This window comes from Pinus tabuliformis, chromosome 9 (genome assembly GCF_031772625.1).
Source record: "Pinus tabuliformis cultivar Carrire ecotype Pingquan chromosome 9, CPIR1, whole genome shotgun sequence".
Classification (NCBI taxonomy): Eukaryota; Viridiplantae; Streptophyta; class Pinopsida; order Pinales; family Pinaceae; genus Pinus; species Pinus tabuliformis.
In genome coordinates this window covers 1386569892-1386583734 of record NC_142307.1, presented here as the reverse complement: position 1 = coordinate 1386583734, position 13843 = coordinate 1386569892, and the positions used below count along the sequence as shown (strand labels likewise).

General features: G+C 34.5%; 1 protein-coding gene across 1 annotated transcript; it reads right to left on the bottom strand.

Annotated features, from left to right (window-relative positions):
• Positions 1-227: 227 nt before the first annotated feature.
• LOC149153682 (linoleate 9S-lipoxygenase 6-like) lies at positions 228-6274 on the bottom strand. Its single transcript, XM_089445884.1, has 9 exons — positions 5935-6274; positions 5540-5823; positions 4529-4781; positions 4096-4437; positions 3901-3986; positions 3678-3785; positions 1657-1961; positions 1287-1550; positions 228-1191 (listed from the first exon to the last, which is right to left on the bottom strand). Exons 1-9 carry the CDS (start codon positions 6140-6142, stop codon positions 420-422), a joined length of 2622 nt encoding a protein of 873 aa, XP_089302010.1. The 5' UTR covers positions 6143-6274; the 3' UTR covers positions 228-419.
• Between the last annotated feature and the right edge of the window lie 7569 nt (positions 6275-13843).

Genomic DNA, 13843 nt, shown 5'->3' with positions numbered 1-13843 from the left:
GTACTGAAAAAAAACTTCAAAGACAGTTGGTCAAGGTCTCAGACCTGCTGGGGAAAGCGGGTTGGACTTCAAAACGTCAAAATTATGACCAAATTGCAGATTGAATACTAAATAAAATGAAGATAAATATATATGATTCAATTGAAATACCTCCACAAGATCCGAAAATCATGAATTCCTATATATCAAATATAAATATTAATAATCATGGATTGCTAACATACATATAAACAGTCATGAATCACTAATATCTTTATTTATTAATTGATCGATTTCAACGCACCATCTGTTATTTAACATACATATGACATTATGAATTAATGCCGTAGAATAAAACTAATATTGTTTAACAAATCACATTGTAATTACTAATGACCCATTTTTTTAATATATGATATTTTAACGGCGCATAGAGTAAATTAGATGGCAGTGCTGTTGGGAATTCCCATGCCAGTAAGTCCTCCTTTGTGAGTCAGATCCGAGGTGTTTGGATAAAGCAAAGTATAGGGAACCTTGGCCGGACCAGACCTGTTCTTCAATATTTCTGCATTCAGGTTTCTTTCTGTTATATTCTTCTCTATCTCCTTCAACTTTGTTCCGAAACGTTCAAAAGCCTCTGTCACACGTTTATCATCACTCCATTCACTCGTGGCTCTCTGCCCCAAATAAACCTCGTCTGTTGAATGCCTCGACAGGATTTCTATGATGGCTATACCAAGGGTGGTTTGAAATGGGTTACTTAGAGTTCTAAGGATAGCCAAGTCTGGATTCTCCTCCAGCTCTGAGAACTCCTGGGACCCTTCTTCAGGTACTAACCTTCTGCTGATGGTGGGGCGATCAGGCATGTATCCGCCGTAAGAGTATTGCCCGTAATCAACCGCAGCGTGAAGAGCCGAGGCCACCCATATGATTGTTGTTATTGCCTTTTCAACTTCTTCCACGCTCTCCATGCTGTACCACCATGTCTCGTCCTTCTTGTCTCCGTGACCAACATTTCTGATTTCGGTCCACCATGCTTGAAGCTCTGTATCAGATTTCACTGCATCATCACTCTGGTAGTACAAGGACAGGTACTGCTTAACCCATGAAACTATTGCGAACCATATCTCCAATCCATCCACAGCATAAGGGTAGTCTTCGATCATCAGCTTCAGCCCGTAGGGCGTTGATGAGTCCACCACTGCCATACCCCTGTCAAGTTGTAGCCACATATATATATATATATCAAAATTCAAATGGATGAAACAGATCGAGATTAGATTTTAGGCAGTATTAATTATGATTACCTCTTAAGGAGATCTGCAGGCAACCCTTGTTCGTCAAACCTCCAGTCCTTGTACGCTACCGCAGACATCTCCATGCTATACTTTCCGGGAAATACTGTTGTTTCAAGAATGCCTCCACCATTTATAAGAATTTGGCGAGCCAGAGCATTAATGTTCATGGTGTCTCGGAAATGGGGACTCAGTAGCTTATACACGGGATGCATCACACTCAGCTGTCTGTTGGTGGCGATGACAAATGGCTCCGTGACTGCGTGAGTCTTGAGCCTGAAAAAATCCCACCATTACTCAGTTGGGACCCTATATTATATAATGATATTGTAAATACTAAATAGATTCTGAATATATATTCCCAGATTCTGCATGATTTTACCAGTGGCTGATAAGCTCATGGTAACCAGAATCATTAACGGCTACGTAGCATTTGGCGAGCTGCCATAGAGCTCCTTGTGCGCCTTCCTCTGCAGGAGTGAACACCTTCTGAACACTTTCGCGGCGTTGATGTGAAGGGGGTAGGCTCAGCTCGATTGCGACTGGCCTTAATGTGCCATCCTTCTTAAGGAACAGAATTGTTCGAGAAGCATATATCTTGGTGGTAGGCAGAGCGTTGATTCGGTTCACATAAGGCATGAAGACATCATGGTGGTCCAGAATGAACAGCCTGTTGTCCTCCAGACTCTGAACATACGTCATATCATATAAATTTATAAATACATAGTTTCATATCATATTTGGAAAGGGATCCAAAATAATAGTTTCATATACATCTGCCCATGCATAAGAGATATATCATATTAATTTATAAAGACAAAGATAAGAGACATATCATATTAATTTATAAATACAAAAGGGTTCAAAAACTTGGAATATAAGATTTTTAATAACTTAATATACACCTTTCGAACGGAAAGAGATATATTTTTTTAATTGAAGTTTGACTTAAATATTTTTTATATCTTTCGCTCGTGACCTAAATAGTTTTTATTTATTTACTTATTCATAATTTAATTTTGTTACCTTAAATTTTATTTAGTCAAGAAGTTAATATATTCATGGTGGTTATCGGTCATTGATTTATATGTTTTTTAATTGAAATTTTCCTTGAATAATTTTTATTTATTATTATTTATTCATAATTTAATTTTTGTTGTTATTTATTATTAATAATTTATTTTTTATTAAATTATATTTTATTTAATTATAATGTTAATTTATTTATGCCGTTATGGTTTAGTGATTTATTGTTTTCATTGGAATATTATGATATAAAAAAAGACAGTTGAACAAGGTTAATTGCTAAACTTTATAGAGGTGTGCATACTTTATTTCTTTTTAGATTTGAATTCCTATATTTTACAAGGAAGTAGAGGGTTTTAATCATTAGGCCTATACAATTGTATAAAGAGTTTCATTTATGAGAAGTGGTGAAGAAAGGAAAACAAATATATTAGAATTGTTATATTTTTTTTGTATTTGGTCCAGTCAAAAAAGCCTCATATTTTGTAATATTCATAGATAATGCAATTGGGAAGGTTTGGGCCCCACCTCATAAAAAGCTAAGGAGAGGTGTTTGAAATATTTTTAAAAAATCATGTTGTTGAATTGTTTGAGGACAATGTTGTTGAATTGTTTGAGGACAAATAATGGTGGATCATATTGATACTAACATATTGCTGAATTGTTCAAGGAAAAATAATGGTAGAGAGTATTGTTCCCTTCAATGACTTTAACCATTATTGTAATAAGTTTAGATAAAGGATAAGAAGATGATACTCTTGAGCAGATTTAGAAAAGATGAATTGTATTATCATGGACATGGTGAGAAGCATCTAGAATTTAAGAGGAAGAAAAAGTAAGGGTAACTTGTTTTTTATCATCCCCCATTATAGCTTTGGATGGTGGCATTCATGAGGAAGATTGGTATAAATTATTTTCGTCGGGATTTTTTTTTGATCTTATAAATAATCCTAAACAACATAGGACTTTTCTTTCTTTTTGATCTTATAAATAATCCTAAACAACATAGGACTTTTCTTTCTGGCAATGCTGGCGAAATGGGCAATGGCTAACTAGCTGTCTCTCTGGCTTGCTACTGGCTAGCAAGTTAATCTGTATAAATAAAGTTTAAAGTGAGGATTTGTAGGGTACTGAGGGTAAACTCGACTCATGCATAGAATCAATTTATCAGTTTTGGTAACCTATAGTTTTGTCTATAATATTTTTTATTTAAAGGCACAATGAATTCATTGTAAATTGTTACTCAGGTCATTATGAAAGCATCGTATCATTATGAAAGCAGAGTAAAAAATAAAATTCTGGATACAATGAATTTCATTTACAGAATTACATAAGTAGAATCAGATTAAGAAACAAGTATACGGTTGGATAATATACCTGCTCCACTGTGAGTCCATCGAGATTCTTTTGTATATGTGAAGCCGTAATAGAACTGATCTGAGGACCATATATCTCTGGGTCCAGTTTACTTCTCGGAGGAAAACTCTGTCAATTCAATCATTCATAACATGAAAACAATGTGAAGTTAGCATAACTAAAATATCAAACGAGGTTCTGTATATTGATAATGGCAGGAAGGGGCCAGCTCTTTGCTAATTACTTGAAGTCTCTGTATAACAACAGGATCGACGCCGGCCAGCATCTGGCGCGCAAACTCTTCGTCTGTCCTCCAGGCAAATTCGTCAGCTGTGTCCATTCATTCCATAATTTGTATCAATTTCAATTAATATCAGGTCGATTAAAATTAATGCAGAATAAGAACATGAAGGGATCAGTTTAGAAGAAAAGTACTGACTGGCAATAACTTGAGGAAGCGGATACTTGAGCAATTTTTCGCCGTCTGTTGTGAGGAACTCCTTGATGAGCTCAAGAGGGATGAGACTCGTTATAGCGTCCAGAATTGGGTTGTCGGGCAGCTTTATCCCATCGGAGTAGAGCTTTATAATGTCTTCAAAGGAATCGAATTCGTTCGGGGTTGGATCGAACAGAGATTGGAGCTCTGGTATCAGGAATTGGACGACTGACTTGAGGGCATACGCCAAGAAATCAGACATTTTCAGATGCCCAAAACGTTCATCTCTGGGAACGTAGATGTCAAGGCTCATGTCCAGTGGCAATCTGCTTTCGCTAGCGGGCTCTGTAATGCCAAAAATCAACGAATGCCACACAATTGAGTGGGAAAATAAGGATTGTGTTGTTTTATAGATCGGCACTACAAGTGCACTAACCTGTTTTTGTAGGAGGGCGGCCCGTTCTGCCCCTCCGCGGGTATGGGAACTGTTGAGAACCTCCCAGTACTGGTCGGCTGAGCTCCACACTCTTGTCTGGGTCTCCGAGATCATTGTAGAAATCGTAGTCATACACTCTGTCCTTCTCCTTCCTCTCAGTCTCTGCCATTCCATCGTATTCGCCTCTCAGGCTGATCAGGTCCTCATTCCTCAGTTTTATGAGCGCGGGAGGACAATTCGAAGGGAGATAGCTCTGCATATTACAGTAAAACACGGTTAGTAGCACATAATTTCGTCAGTTCCATTCAAGACATTGTACTCGATCTCAGAGATGTGATCAATGTAAGGTTAGTTTGTTTACACAACCCATGCTTTTGTTCAGGCTATTCATCTCTAATGTATCTTATTAAAGGTAAAAGGATGCTAGGTTAATTTTGGTGAGTGATTTTATAAGTAGGCAAAAGGTAAAAGGATTTTATGTTGATTTTGTAAGTGTTTTTAAATAGATAATATTTTACATGAAAATTATTGACAAAATCATAAGTTGTTAGACACCAGATCTAGACCTACCATTAGATTTGAAGGTAAATATCATTAACAAAACCATGAATTTTTTTTTTTCACTTACTGGTTCACGGATACCCGGGTCAGTGGGTAGCCGCTACGTCCAAGGTTTTAAACACTGAGTGGACGCCACCCGAAGGGCATCAACACCCCTCGGCCTATTTACTGATCTAACCCCAAGAGCTTTTGGGATTCGACCCTGTGACCTCCCATTGGCGAGGCACTTGATTTGACCAATTGAGGTAACTCTTGGGGCTAAAACCATAAATTCTTATACATCTAGACTTTTAAAACCCGATCAAATTTACCTAAACCACTCTAAGGAATTACACATAACACTACATATCTAATCTACGCATAACACTAAAACCCGATCAAATTTACCTAAACCACTATAAGGAATTACACATAACACTACATATCTAATCTACGCATAACACTACATACCCGATTAGAGAAAAAGATACGGCCTCTATTGTCTGTAGAGGCGGGATACACCCACGAGTTGCAGTCGAAATGGACGTTGCCATGATGGGGAACTTCAAGCGTGAGTGAGTTGAGGAAGAACTCATCATGATGCGAATTAGTGATGAAGACAGCTCCAGGGGGTCCAAAGTCGGAGTCCCAATCAAAATCGATACTATACGTAGTCTGGCCTGTAACGAGTCTTTCAGGGGTAGAAATCCAGTTTTGTAGAAGCGCTTTCTCGCCAAACTTTCCATTTCCACTGCCTGCAGATGAATTTTCGAACAGCTTACATATTAAATTATAGAAAAATTGGTGAATCAAAAGGAAAAAAAAGCTTGAGGATTGAATCTATATGAAGGGAAAGCAGCACCCACTGGAATCGATTTGAGATGTGCTGACGAGCTGGAATGAAACTCCCTTCCCAATCAGCTCGCTAAGATCGTCTAGGATGTCTGCACCGAAATCGCTAAAATCTAAAACATTTTTCTTTTGCAGCACCACAAACCCTTTAATTTTCTTTTGCTGTCCAGACGTAGACTTGTGATGGGGGCCAAAGTGAAAGACCTCTGCAAGTTTATCCATGATGGATGAATGAATTGAAATATTGCAGCAAGTACCCTAGTTACTGGAAGAATCTCAAGGGGGGGTATAATTGTTATGATAGTTTCTGCCGAGGAAGAGATGCAACAGAAAGATATGATGGTATTGCAAAAAGGAAGAAGCCAAGATCCATTTTATACTGTATTGTACGCGGGATGCTGACGCTCTGCGATATATCTTGGAAACTTACCTAGTACCACTCGACGTGGTCTCAATAACCATACAGGAAAAGTCCACAGTTTCCTTGTGAAACGGTTTAGGACTTTTATGCCATCTGCATGACAAGTTCAAAGGGTTACAGTTTCCTTGTGAAACGGTTTAGGACTCTTATGCCATCTGCATGACAAGTTCAAAGGGTTAAGAGTGACAAGTTCGAAGGGTTACGCCTCGTAGTGCGGTAGTAAATGTTGAGTGCAGCAATAGATGTTGGGATCAGTCACGTAAGGGCAGGTTTCCATGATTTTGCCAAATAATTGCTGAGATTGCGAAAGGCTGCACTCGTTACAGATTTGAATTGATATGTTGGTTGATGTTTCTATGGTATCCATGGACTCTTAGGTGGCCTTCGCGTATTCGCGGTCAGAATCTTGTGAAGTCATATTCAATGCATGGACGCAGCGTCTACCCAATGACGCAGACGTGTATCGATGGAAGGGTTTCAGTAGAGTGTGAGGTAGCTCCACGAGTAAGGATAGAATTCAACCGAAATACATGAAAACAAGAAGAAGCCTAGTGTATAAAGGTGCGAGTAAGGATAGAATTCAACCGAAATACATGAAAACAAGAAGAAGCCTAGTGTATAAAGGTGCGTGCATTCCTGAAACTTCGTTTAAGTCACGTGTGTATAGATATATACCGTCGTGGCCCATAGGAACACCACACTTTTAACGTGAGATATATGAAATGACTGGTACCAACTTCAAGTCCGTTCTGTTCTTGATCGCTCATTCACATCAATTGTAGTTCCATTCCAAGGTTATCCGCACGGAAAGATACATATTTATTTCCATTCCAGTTTCCAGCTTTACTTTAAGGCGTTTGTCTCATAATTTCTCGTCCGAACTAGGGAAAAAAACATTTCGCAAGAAATATTTTCACCAGCGGATATCTAAAATTCTGAAGTTTTATAGTTGTAATTTAGATTTTCACTTGAGAAATTTTGGAGTGTTTGAATATAGAAATAGATTCACCAAGTCATATTCAAAATTCTAAAGTTTCACAACTGTAATTTAGATTTCCAAAAAATTTACTCCTTAACATTATATATTATTTTTTTTCAGCACGAAAAAAAGCTATATATTGATATTGAATAAATTAGCAAGATGTCTATACATGTACAGTTGTGCGGATTTCTCCACATCTATAAGTATGGCAGAATTTTATGATGTATGACCTGTATATATACAAAATTTTTGGTGGAGATAGGAAGCATATGTTCATCAGATATCTAAAACAAAATTGTTTTCCATGCCAACAGAGAAATATAATATTCATACCTTTGTTGTGTATTGTGCCAATGTATAGGCCTAGCATATGTAAAATACGTACCATGAAAAACAAAACCATACCATGAAAACAAAACATGATGAGAGTTAAATGTCAGGAAGACAAAAGTCCTGGATCTGGAAGCAGTTGTTTGCCGTTTTAATCTGCATCCTCCATACGCCTTGGGGAGAAGTAAGGCCCATTTTGGATAATGCATCAGCCTCCCTGTTATTGGATCTGGCAGTGTGTGAAATAGTATAGCTCTTCTTGTTGTTCCATAAAGTTGCAATTCTAGTGTGTGAAATAGTATAGCTCTTCTTGTTGTTCCATAAAGCTGCAATTCTATCTAGCCATCCAGCAAGATGAATGTTTTCGATGTTATGTTTTGACATAACATGATCAGTTATTAACTTTGAGTCTCCGTAGATATGTAACTTGGGAATGTCAAGGAAAGTACAAAAGGAAAGGAGCCCTGCTAATGCCACCGCCTCAGCTCTGTTATTAGATCCCTGTCCTGCATTCCAATGGATTCCAAAAGACTGATCATCTGTTATTTTGATGAAAACACCGCATGCGCTCCTCCCCTGTTGAGCAGCTCCATCTAAAAAAGCACATGGTGGATCCATGGACATCAATGCTGGATGACTTCTATTGCTCCTGTGCCTGTAGTCTATCGCTGTATTGTTTTTCCTTTTACAGTTCCTGATTTGTCAGGACATGTCTAGGGCATTGTATAGAGCTATGATAGAAGTAACCACAAAAGTGCATGTTTTTTTAATTATTTTATTTTGTTCAAAATTTAGTGATAATTTTTAAGAATAAATTTAAGCCTATTTATTTAACAAAATTTAAATGTATAACTAGCATAGATCCATCTTAAGTACGGATCTAACATATGCTAAGAGGGATCAAATTTTTTCACTTGTAAACTTATTTAGAGTGCACAATATAATGTATTATTTTTCATTATTTAAATTGTATTTTTAAATACTAAATAGAGTATATATAGGACCAAATAAATGTTTTAACAATAAAACTTAATTTACATATATATATATATATATATATATATATAGATATAATTTAGCATTAAAATATTTCATTTTAACAAAAAAAATTCTATATATAAATTATATGAAGATTATATGAATATAAATTAGTTAGCAGAGATCTTCAAATAGTTTATTTAAATATTTTTGAAAAGTATAAGATTTAAACATCTTACTTACACATTTTTTTACTTCTAATTATTTTACAACATTTTCCTTTTTTATTATTATAATTTACATTATTTTTCAATTTAAAACATAGTTTTTAATTTCTATTTTTATTTTAAAAGAGAACAGACCCACCAACAATTTTACAGATCCCCTATATTACCCTTACATATCCCCTTATACTAAGTTATAGAATAAACCTCTCAACTCAAGAATTTTTCAAGACACTAAATTTATTTATATATTTCAAAAACATCTTAAATTATAAAAAATTACAATAAACAAATTAAAAAAAACAAAAACATTTATTTATAAATTAAACCTAACCTTTAAAAGTTTTAAAAATAAACTCACGGGCCTACAAAATATACTTCACCTTTCAAAATAAAGTCATGCTCCTGTACCATGTACTGTGTTTGTGTTTGGTTAAAACTTAAATGAACAATATTTGGCCCCACTGTTTTCCTAGCCCAGGACTATTTTCTATAACTTCGCCCCTATCGTTTTCCCAGACTGTTTTCTATAACTTTGCCCCCACCGTCTTTCCAACCAGACAAAACTTTCTAATCTTTTAACATTAAATGATCAACAACCATTCCGTATGATCAATAATGGCAAATAATGACATTTATCTCTTACCATCCCCATTAAATGATCAATAATGGCCAGTCCTATTTTTCCAACCACAAATCATGGCAAATAATGACATTTATCTCTTACCATCCCCATTAAATGATCAATAATGGCCAGTCTATTTTTCCAACCACAAATCCGTCTTTGCCTTACAGAATCAATAGTTGCTATTCATTTTCCAAACTAAATGTTTCTCCAAATACTTCTACCAATTTTAAAGCTATCATCTTCCCAAAAAAACATTCAAAACAAAACACTAAACACTATTTCATACTTTCACCTACTGAAGGAAATTTCTCACTTTTTATTTGAAACATTTCATACTTTCATTTCCATCTTACCAAAATCCTCTTCCCACATCTTTATCTCCATATCCTCACCAACTTTAACATCCAATATTAATTTCTCCATTTCCTTAACCAAATACATTTCTTCATATCTTCACCAACTTTAAAATCCAATATTAATTTCTCCATTTCTCTAATCAAAATATTTTTCTTAATACCTTCATCAATTTCAAACTTCTTCCCTACCTTCACCAACTTCAAATTTTATCTTCATTTTCGTACCCAAATACTTCTTTATACTTCATTTACTAATATAAAAAGATTAATATTAGCCCTCCCTTTTCCAAATTAGCGAAGTCACATGATACAAAAACACGAACTCAAAAGACAAGAAAATACAAATAACAAATATCGGACAAGTGACTTAGTGTCTCCGGAGAACAGAACATAACACAGAGGACACATATATTATATATTAAAAAATATAATATGTATTTAAAAATATAACAAATTAATCAATTACACATATAATATGAAATATAAAACATTTAAATAAAGATAATACAAATTTAATCATATAACTAAGGTATATAATCAAAATAGCATTGAGTGCAATCTATTTCTAACTAAAAATACATCAACAAAGAGGCCTTAAATGACTTGTACAGTAACATAAAGCCATACTATAACAATAACTAGTTTTATATATCATCAAAATCATTATTTATATTGGGATTCTCATCATCAATATCACCCTCTAAACATTAAAATAAAATAGAAAAATCTTAGCATATTAAATTGAAATTCTATTTGAGTGATGGATGCATTTTTATTAGGTCATGACACAAGAGTTCAACAATTAATGCCACCAACATCAAGGTACATAGAGGGCTTAATCATCTTAATTAAATGTTAGTCCCATACCCTCATACATGGCAACTCCAATGGGAACATTGCAATCCCCCAATCCTAAAATCTTGAAAATTATTAAGTCTATCTTGAAAATTGTTAAATCTATTGAATTTTGAGTGGGATCTAAAATTCTACTTTCTCCATATAAAATCTAATGATAATGTTAATGGTAATTAATGGTAGTATTAAAAAAATAAGTAAAGTGACATTCTTCTTTAAGGAGAATGTCACTTTTACTTTAAGAATTTTAAATTACCATTAATTGCACAACAATAGTAAGACTTGGATAAATCCACTTTCCAACACTTGGAATCCCTTCTAAAATTGCTTAATTTCCCTTAGCTGCACTCCAAATCCTTTGAGATCTCTAAAACTATGACTAAGTTGCATGAGACTAAGGAAATAAATGATTTTAAGATGTTTTTTTCACTGGACACATGTCCAAAATTCAGGACACCAATGGATCTTGTGTCTGACACCAATTAAACTCATGTTCTACGAAGAGGACATGATTCAAACTCATATCAGACACGTGTCACCCGTGTATTTTATCTGACACCTGAAATCGAGGGAGGAGGATCATGTGTCATGTTATTTAGCAGAATAGATACATCTCTCAGTACCTTTAATTAATATTACCCCTCCATATTCCTAATTAAAAAACTTATATGTATACATTCTCTATACATTCACCCACTTCAAAGATTGGTATTAACCACTAACTGAACACTTCTTATTATACTTTCATGAACTTGACAGAACAATATTGGCTCCTCCATTTTCCTTTTAAACAATTCTCTCTTTACCTTCATGAACTTAAAGAGACATTATTAACCCTTCCATTATCCTAATCAAACACTCCTATTTACACCTTGACCATCTATGTTAGAACAAGAGTCAAGGGACCACCTTCGCTAAGTCAAGGCCATCATTTCTAAAGACTTTGTTTATGCAAAAATATTTCGTCATAAGGTGATGCAAGAGAATCTCTAGCCACTCAAGGACAAAATTGGCATGGATGAACAAGAAGGAAGAACACATTGAATAATATAAAATGGTGTGGATTGATTAGATTGCGTAAGGAAGAAATCATGGTTTGTTGCATGTTCTAGTGTGTAGGTCATTATGAAGTGCAAGGAGGAGACATGGAGAAGGTCTACAAAGTGTTTAACAACTTTTGATCCAAGAATATGGCCATTGACCAAGATTGATGTGAGAGTTCTGTAGAAGATTGGAGGGAAGGTCCCCAAAAGTTCCACAAAGGAATTTTGGGTTAGATCATCAATTATGGATCACTAAATGGGAAGCCTATAATATATTGATGACACCAAAATGAATGGAGGGGATAAAAGTATCACATCCATATAAGGATGCCATGTGGTAGGGGGGTTATATGAATGGTGGATCCATATATAATCAAGGAAGTTAGCATGGCGGTTGGGAGAACTATCAGGGGATTAAAGGAAGTAGAGAAGGTTGCATGTTACATATAGATTGTCAATCTGACCAGGGTTTGGTAGGAAAATGAATTTAACCTAGGAACCTAGTAACGAAGAATAAGTAAAGAAGAACATGGAAGAAAGGGGGCATTCAACCATGGTTTAGATTAGAGAATAAGATTTAAAAGAAAGAACTAAAAATTGGAAGCTCACAGGAGGAAGACTATATGAGTCTAGAACTTGTAGAAGGTTTGATAGGTTTATTTGTGCAATCTTACAACTTGATCTGTAGTAGCTAATTAAATGCTATTCATAGACAATAAGTTTACTCTACTCTATCAAACAAGTAACAAAGATTCAAACTATGGTTATTAGATGGAAGGGAAGAGAAGAATATGTAATTTAGTTCTCCTTGTTGAATCTTCATGGTTGGATTGATGGAAAGAAAAGGAGGTTCTAGCTCCAACATCCTTCTATAAAAGATAAGAAAAATAGTGTTTCTCCTTTACAAGTTGTAAAAATATAGATTTAACTTGTTAAATATAGAAAGAAAACCTTTGAATCTACTTGCAAGATTCAATGGCATATAAGCATAAGAATTCAAATAAAAGCACTAAACCAACAAAATTAAATGGGGGTAAATAGCGGATGTTATATTTCCAAGAAGAAAGAGATACATCAACAAGATCTATACCATATGAAGTGATGTGACTAAACTAAGTCCCTTCCCCTTGTAGTTCAATCATCTTTAAAGCTCTATTATGTCCATTGGGATTAAATGTTCACTAGCTTAAATTAAGTTTGGTAGAATTTCTATAAAAAAGAGAATCACAATAGTCAGAGCCCAATGTCCAAGGACAAGTTCATATATCTAGAGGGGAGTCACACCAAAATATAGATAACACATATTAAAGATGCTTTTAAATACTATGGAAAAAGATTCTCTTAAATAGAGTGTGATGTTTCTAATGGTTTGTTACTATTAATGTGACTCATTACTTAAGAAATACTAATGCATATTATGTACACAACATTGATAAAGGATGAATAGATCACCATACTCCATATAAAGCACATTGACCTTTTCACGAGTGGTTAATTATGACGCAATAAACATAGAAGAGTGTGATCCCAATAAAAGGTACAATGGACTTTGCACAAATAATCAAGCTTGAATTAATCAATATGGGTTAAATTTACATAAATTATCAACTTAATCAACATGGGTTAATTCACACAAGCTATCAACTTAAGATTGATTTAATCAACCTAGGAAAATCCCTACATCAATTTTGATCTTTTCAATGGTTGTGTACTACTCAAGGAGAGTATGCTCATTAATTTCAATTTTATTTAGCCTATTTTGTACATCTTTAATGGGGAAAATCATGCACATCATTAATATTGAGGCTAATATATGGTCTCTCAAGGTTTATGCTATATCCAACTATAGGTTTTAATCTTGTACAATGAATTGTTGCAAATATATTATTAATAAAATAGAAAAGATGCAATGGCACACACACACACACACACATTTAACACAAAGATTTTACTTTGGAAATCCAAATGAGGAAAACCAAAAATGTTTTTTCTTCAAGTATATTCTATCTTTACAATGTTACCATACAATGATATATATATATATATATATATATATATATATATATATATATATATATATATATATATATATATATATATATATCC

Coding starts and splice junctions, on each gene's coding strand:
- LOC149153682 (XM_089445884.1), bottom strand. CDS start 6,142: ATGGATAAACTTGCAGAGGTCTTTCACTTTGGCCCCCATCACAAGTCT. Junction 4,782..5,539: donor GTATCTTTTTCTCTAATCGG/GTATGTAGTGTT, acceptor TGTAATATGCAG/AGCTATCTCCCTTCGAATTG. Junction 4,438..4,528: donor CCGCCCTCCTACAAAAACAG/GTTAGTGCACTT, acceptor TTGGCATTACAG/AGCCCGCTAGCGAAAGCAGA.